This window comes from Mus musculus, chromosome X (assembly GCF_000001635.26).
Source record: "Mus musculus strain C57BL/6J chromosome X, GRCm38.p6 C57BL/6J".
Classification (NCBI taxonomy): domain Eukaryota; kingdom Metazoa; phylum Chordata; class Mammalia; order Rodentia; family Muridae; genus Mus; species Mus musculus.
In genome coordinates, this window is record NC_000086.7 from 3074958 (window position 1) to 3083328 (window position 8371).

At 40.3% G+C, this 8371-nt stretch overlaps 1 protein-coding gene across 1 annotated transcript; it reads left to right on the plus strand.

Moving 5' to 3' along the window:
- The first annotated feature begins 1962 nt into the window (after nt 1–1962).
- Btbd35f23 (BTB domain containing 35, family member 23) lies at nt 1963–3866 on the plus strand. Its single transcript, NM_001270667.1, has one exon. It carries the CDS (start codon nt 2003–2005, stop codon nt 3497–3499), a length of 1497 nt encoding a protein of 498 aa, NP_001257596.1. The 5' UTR covers nt 1963–2002; the 3' UTR covers nt 3500–3866.
- The last annotated feature ends 4505 nt before the right edge of the window (nt 3867–8371 follow it).

Genomic DNA, 8371 nt, shown 5'->3' on the forward strand with positions numbered 1-8371 from the left:
CTAGATGGAAGGAAATTTTCAGTTACATGTCAGCTCAATTTCTCTATATTTTACAACCACGATGTGGTTTGTCTTTTGTAGCAGGGTCTTATCATATATTCATGGTAGGCAAACAGAAAGAGTGTGAAGAACCTGTATTATTTTCAAGATTTCTGGGACTTTCCTGAAAATACCTGGCATTGGGATTTTTTTTTTTGCTTGATTTTCAGCAGCAGTATTATGTAGACATACAGGCCATCTACCAGCTAAATATGTGTCTTTTGAGACTTTATCAATTTTATTATAAACAGTAAGTTTCCATGTGGATTTTCAAGTATATCCTTAGCTTTGTTTATCCCCTCATCCCACCAGCTTTTCTACCCTATCTCTACTTAAATTTTCCTCATAGGTTGAATATTCATATTAGTGATTGTACAAGTAATGGGCTTATGAGAGGACAAACACTTTCACAACTTAAGCATTTCTGGGAATCTATTAGAGAAAAAAAGAATCAATATAATAATCTATCAAAAGGAGGTGGCCCTTGAGTGGGGTAAAACGCTCAGTTGCAACTGCAAGCCAATGCTGATACTGACACTGTCAGGATCATACTTCCTAGTAACATTTATTGTGGTGAAACCTTCACTCTTCTCACAGATTATTCTTGTGATATCATCTAGGCATGACTAAAAGCAAATAAATTAAGGAATGTGAATTTTTATTACCCCTGAAACTATTATGAACTTAAGATTTCTGATTTCTTTGGAATGTCGGGTACATTATATGGTGATTCTCTGGGAGAGAAAGGTTAAATGATGTTTTGCTAAGGCAGACACTGGTGAAAGGATGCTTTGATACTGAAGATGCACATGAAAGAAGGTTTGGCTGAGGCCAACACATGGGTGACAGGATGATTTGCTGAAGTAGACACAATTGAGAGGGTGTTTTACAGAGGGAGATACAGGTTAGAAGATGTTTTGTTGAGACAGACTTGTGAGAGGAGAGGTGGTGTTAAGAAAGAATATAACTATGACCTCACAGACACTTGGAGGAGTGTCTTGCATTGGTTCACCTTGCTCTGCCTCCATAGACTTTGCTGGCCAGGCTCTGGGAATGGATTGCCAGCACAGAGGAATAAAAAGAAATATTTAAACATTTGACTTGGCTTCTTACAGATTGCAATTTATTAACAGTAAGGAGTCCATATAAAGTTAATATGTAAATGCAAATCACTAAAACAAAACCATAAAACACGCATACATATGCAAGTTAAACAAATAACTAGATTTATAAGGAACTTTTAGAAATATATATATATAGGCAAAGCATACACAGAAATTGTTGACATAGGCATACAACTACTTGCATGAAATACTTCTCATTAATCCTAATCAAAAGAGGCTAACAATAAAATTAGCAATAACAATGTTTACTCTTTATATTGGCAAAAGCAGTTAGTAAGTGATTATCTCAAATACTACAGACATTTGAGTGCTCATAGTCAAGGGTCAAGGGTTGGAATATGTACAATCTTAAACACACATCAGGATGAATTTGGCCTGGTTGTTCTCTTTAAGGAAAAGAAAATTCAGCTGGCAAGGTTGAAAAACTAGGTGAACTAGGTTCTCCAGTTTGATGGAGGTCATCTTCAGCAAAATAGTGTGGCCCATTTAGAAATAGTGGGAGAAGGGAGAGGTGAGGGGAAAGGAGGAGCAGAATGGGAAAAGGAAAGGAAGAAGGAATTTAGGAATAATGGAAGGGAGGGAGGAAGGGAGATGGGAAGATGGTGGGGCAAATGTGCAAGGGAGGAAGGGGAAGGAGGAGGGAGAGGGAGGGGTTGCTATCAGGAGGCGGGGCCTGTGCTCAGGCAACACACATGTGGACAATGAAGAATGCCCTGCCTTCTCTGTGACATCAGAATCTGTAGTAGAGAAACACAGAGAAGTCTAGGCAGGACTGGCAGACTACAGCAATGCCTCAACCAAGAAGCCTCTGCGAGAGATTGTTCTAGGAATTTTCATCAATGGGGCTTTTAGTCAGCAGGGTCTTGAGATGCAGGGATTCCAGTCTGTTAGAGCCACAGCCAGAAGGCATAGCCGGAGCCAGCTACATTCCTGTCAGTCGCAAGCGAAAAAGAAACAGTTTGGAGGAGTTGGCAACAAGTTCTAATGTTCATGGACCTCAAAACCAGGGAATGTATCCACATCAAGTTCTCAACTACATCTACTGGAAAAGGGTTAAGATCTCATCTAATGATGCTTATCAAAACTTATTTTTGGACGGGCATGATAGCGACATTAAAATCCGTGCTCTGGGAAGAACATGGTGTTTACACAAAGTATTTTTATGTCAGTCAGGCTACTTTACTAACATTCTCAAAGGTACTTGGAGAGAATCACACCATGGTGTTATAAATCTGATCATTAAGAATGAGGATATTGATACCCGATCTCTGCATTTTGTGTTTGGTGCTTTGTACACGGATGCGGATTTGTCAATAACACCTCTGGAAGTTCCTCAAGTTTTGGCAGCAGCATGCCTGCTTCGGGTGGATCGAGTAATTCAGAAGTGTGAAGGAATCATGAAAGAAACTATCAACAGGAACACTGTGTGCTCCTATTATTTGGCAGCAGAAACCTATAGATTAAAAGCTGTAAAGACGAGATGCTTTGAATGGCTTCTTTGCAATTTGATGGTACATCCAAGTGTGGCACTTTACAAGGAAGTAGATTTGAAGTTGATGTATCTTCTAGCACTGTCTTCTGACTTACTAGTCATGCAAAAGGAGATTGATGTATATACCACACTAAAAATATGGATGTTCCTTTATCTTAATCCATGCTGGAACGGAACCATGAAACAGCTTTTACAACACGCAAACAACTGGCTTTCCACCCACATGGCATATGTTGATAACATCAGTTTTCTTGAAAGTGAAGAAGGACTAATATTTCAACCCGTGTTTAAAAAGCTGAGATTTCAGCACATCATCTGTAACTTGACTTCCACAACTATTCTTGAACAAGATCGACTAATACCTATGGCATGGTTGTCACCCATTTACAAACAACAGTGGTTGACTTTGCTGCGAACACAAGAATATGGGGTAATTGGACCACAAGTTATCAATGAACAAGAACTTGAAGAATGCACCATGAGGTGTGGTACAATGATCCCCAAAGATGGAAGATATACTTGGAAGTGGTCAGTTGGACGACTTGGCTTTCCTTTACGCGTGACCTTTACCAGGCAGTGTGTAATTTTAAGGCAACGGTGTCAGAGGTGTGATGGTTCTGCTTGCCACAACCATATCCGAAATGTCATATTCAGAATAACTTTGGTGTGTTTTGATTCCAACAAAAGAGTAACTTTCAGAAAGACAACAGGTTATAAAATCCTCACCTTTGAATATAACCAGGAGCAAATTGTAATGAAATTGGATAGTGATGTTCTAACCTTCCCTATGTGTATATTCTGCAATTTCCTTTTTGTAAACCTAGGAAATGCAGAAAACAAGTAATCTTATCAATTATTAGACTGTAAGCATTTTACAAGTATTGAATGGCTCATTTAATATGAAGGCTGTGTAATGACTACAGTGAGGAAGACCAAAAACAAATTCAATATTCTTTGGAGTCTAGTACCACCAGAAGTGACTGCTTCCCTCCATCACCTTATTTTCATGTATTTCTGAAGAAAACCTTTACTTCCAACAAAGTATTTGTCAAATCAAATAAACCTAATCTTCTGATTTAAATTTACCATTGAGATCCAAGCTTGGAATGGAAATAAGAGACTATATTTGCAAGGTAAAACATCTCAATCAATTTGTTAAGTAGATTTGGCCCTAGCTAAAATTGAGACAAAATAAAATCATGCCATTGTTGAAACTGTTGTGAACCAATGCATTCATTATGACATTATTATAAGACGTAAATCATTGGTTAAAAGGGAATATTTGAGATTACTCTCTGTGTGGGCTTTCAAATAACTAAATAATGTTGTTTGTGTTTGGAAAACATTTACTGCTGACTATGTCTAAGTAACTATATATGAACACATACAGACATTTATCTTATACTTAAATTTCATGCCCTATCCTGGATAAGCAAGTGAATTATATATGCAATATATTTACATAGAACTATATATACTTATGTAATATATTTATGTATTGATGTAAGGGTAAATACCAAGAATCCAATTTTTGAAAGGGATAAACAAGATAGGAAATGGAAAATAGGCCTTCATGATACCTATCATTTGCTATCAAGGTATGAGCTGTATCACAGTATACTGATCAATTTCTCTGCCTTAATTTCTTTTACTGTTGCAGTGATTTTATGTTTTTAAAAAGACCTCATGAAATCACCTTAGGGGCAACAGTTTCAATTATCTCAGACTTTGAGTCTCTAGGCTTCCGCGGCAGGAGGTTGAAGAAACTGGTCACATCACACCTACAGTAGAAAGAGATCACCTTAATGCAAGTACATCAATAACTTTCTCCGTTGTGTAGAGTTCAAGATTAGAGTCAAGGAATAGTGCCACCCCGGATAGGTAGGTCTTCCCAAGTCACTTTATGCAATCAAGATAACCTCCAACAGGCATTCCCAGAGCCTGGACTCTCACATGATTGTAGATGCTGTCACAATTCTTCCTCTTGTCAACATGATACAGGAAAACACCACTTTTAAGCCATAACCTAACAACCTTTGGTCTTCATAGGTTCACAACCATGGCATGGTACAAAATTCACTGTATCCAACTTTGAAAGTCCCATAAATAGTTCCCTTGTTCAATGTGGCTGATTCTGTACCAATGCCATGATGATTTTACTACTATAGCTTTGTAGTCTAATTTGAACTGGGAATGGAGTCCCCAGCAGTTCCTTTTTAATTCAGGATCGTTTTAGCTATCCTGAGTTTTCATTTTATTTTCTAGATGAAGCTGAGAGTTGTCCTTTCAAGGTCTTTACCTTATTTCTCTTGGTTACTAGGCCTCATGTGCTCATGATGCCTCCTAAGTTGACTAGGCTTCACCTATGTCTACTAGTACTCACATGTACACCATGGCTCATATGGATATTCCAGTTACCCACCATTACTGGGCCTCCCATGCATGCCAGGTACTGAAAAAGCCTTTCAGTCCTTCCAGGCTAAGGAAGCTAGAAACGTTTATCACATCTCCAGTGTTTACCAACCCTCTCAAACTCACCCAGCCACCAGGGTACTAGGATCCACCTGATTACAAAGCCTTCCATACTCTCCAGGCCTCCCTTGGTTAATGGCACTCACTTGCTTGCCAGGCCTCACATGATTACTAGGCCTCACTTGGCTACTAGGCCTCAAGTGGTTTCTAGGTTTTTCATGGTTTTGAGAGCTTCCATGTATACTAAGCTGCTCATACTAACCAGGCTTCCCCTGTACACCTGGCCTAACCTGCCATCCAAGACTCTATTAGTTACTGGATCTCCAATGCTTCCTGTGCATTTTATGCTTGCTTACCAGGCTCTCACATTTACATAACTCACATCCTTACTAGTCCTTCCAAGATTTTCAGGTCTTTCTTTGTTACTAGGTCTTCCATAGTTAGTAGTACATCCCGTTCTTGCTCAGCTAATCATGCTGTCCATGCCTCCTAAGTTTCCCAGGCCTCCGTGGCATTCAACTTTGCCAAATAGTTCTAGGCCTCCCATGCTTTCCCTATCTTCCATGAGTTCTAGCGTTTCTGTGTTTACTAGGCCTCCTAATTCTGACTAAGCTTCTCTTGCTCACTGAGCCTCCTAACTTTTTCAAGAATCTCAGGCTAACCAGACCTTTTGTGTCCATCAGCTACCCTATTTGTACTAGGTCTCCTATGTTTCCAGGTCTTCTCTAGGTTCTAGGACTCTCCTGCTTACTAGGCTTCCCCATGCTTGGATCCATCTCATCTTTGGCAGTCCTTTTCCAGGCCTCACCGGCTTAACACTCCTCTGATGTATTTTCACACCTCCCAATCCTTCTAGACCTCCAGGGCTTTCCCCATCATTTTTGGATTCTAGCATCCCCAGGCTTAGTAACCCTGTCCTTATTCACCAGGCTTCTAATGCTTATCACACCTCCTAAGCTTTCCAGGTTCCAGGGCTTAGCAAGCCGCAAGTTTTTCTCAGAATGCCCATGCATCTGAGGTCACCCAAAATTAACAGGTATTCCAGGGAGCCATAACCTGCTTGGTCAGAAGGCCTTCCATATTCTCTAGGCCTCCCTAAGTTACTAGACCTCATTTGTGTACCAGACCTCACGTTTATATTAGACTTCATTTGGCTTCTGTGCTTTATAAGACTCTAATCATTATTGAGACCTTCTATGTGTACTGAGATACTCATATTACCCAGCATTCCCATGTACACCTGGCCTAACAGGCCAAGTAGGACTCTGATGTTTGCCAGGTCTCCCATGCTTCCCCCCACATCTTATGCTCAGCAGCATAAGATGTTTATCCAGGCCTCACATCCTTATTTGTTCTTCCAATATTTCCAGGCGTTTCTATGGTTCTAGAATTCCCATGGTCCCTAGGCCTTCCAATTGCTGCCAGGATACTCAAGAATTCCAGGCCTCCTAAGATTCCCAAGCCTCTCAAGAATACCCGGTTTCCAATGGTTATCAGACCTCCCATCCTTAATAGGCCTCCCATGCTTTCCAGGTCTTCCTAGGCTTCTAAGACTCCCATGCTTACTAGACCTCCCCACATTGGAGGTTGCTCATCCTTATCAAGCCTGCTGACATTTCCAGGCCTCTCAGGCTTACCGGGCCTGCCACGTTTATAAGACTTGCCATCCTTACCAGTCCTTCCATAATTTTCAGGTCTTCCATGGGTTCTGGGAATCTCATACATCCCAGGCTTCCCAATGCTTATAGGCTGCTCATGCTTACCAGACCCCCTAAGATTTCCAGGCCTCCCAGGTATGACAGGCCAAAGAAGTTTTTTTCAGACGTTCCATACTTTCTAATCCTTCCATGCTTTTCAGTGTCCTTGGGTTCTAGGACAGCCATGCGTCTTGGGACTGCCCATGAACACCAGGCTTTCTGGCTTAATAGGATTACCAGGTCTTCCATATTATAGAAACTCTCATACTTAAAAGATTTCCCATGCTTTCCAGGTATTCCTTGGTTTATGTTTCCCATGATTACTAGGTCTGTCCATGAGAGCCAGTCAACTAAAACTTACCATGCTTTCTTTTTTTGCAATTGTATTGCTCTTTATTTTTTATATAATTTAAATATAAATCACATTTTTGTTCCTTTAGGATAATGAAGTTTGTATTTTTTATTATATATATATTACATTTCAAATGTTATCCCCTTTCCTAGTTTCCCCTCCAAAAATCCACTATCCCCTCCCACCTCCCCCCGCTCCCCAAACCAAACACTCTCATTCCTGGTCCTGGCATTCTCCTATATAGGGGCATAGAGCCTTCACAGGATCAAGGGCTTCTTCTACCATTGATGACAGACTAGGCCATCTTCTGCTACAAATATAGAGAGAGCCACAAGTTCCACCATGTGTTTTCTTTGAATGGTGATATAGTTCCAAGGGTAATTGTTAGTTCATATTGATGTCCCTTCTATGGGGCTTCAGTCCCCTTCAGCTCCTTCGATACTTTCTCTGGCTCCTTCATTGGGGACCTTGTGCTCCGTCCAATGGATGACAATGAGAATCCACTACTGTATTTGCCAGGCACTGGCTAGAGCCTCACAGCAGACAGCTATATTCGGACCTTGTCAGCTAAATCTTGCTGGCATATGCAATAGTGTCTCGGTTTGGTGGTTGTATATGGGATGGATCCCTGGGTAAGGCAGTCTCTGGATGTTCCTTCTTTCCATCTCAGCTACAATCTCCATCTTTATAACTCATTCAATGGGTAATTTGTTCGCCATTTAAGAAGGAAACAAGTATCCACACTTTGGTCTTCTTTCTTCTCGAATTTGTTTTTTACAAATTGTATTTTGGATATTTTAAGTTTCTGGGCTAATATCCACTTATCAGTGAGTGCATATCATGTGTGTTCATTTTTGTTTCGGTTACCTCATTCAAGATGATATCCTCAAGATCCATCTATTTGCCTAAGAATTTGATAAATTCATTGTTTTTAATTGCTGAGTATTACTCCATTGTGTAAATGTACCACATTATCTGTCTCCAATCCTATGTTGAGTGACATCTGGGTTCTTTCCAGCTTCTGGCTATTATAAATAAGGCTGCTATGAAACATAGTGGAGCATGTGTTCTTGTTACAATTCGGAATATCTTCTAGGTGTATGCCCAGGAGAGGTATTGCTGGATCTTCTTGTAGTACTATGTCCAGTTTTCTGAGGAACAGCCACACTGATTTCCAGAGTAGTTGTAAAAGCTT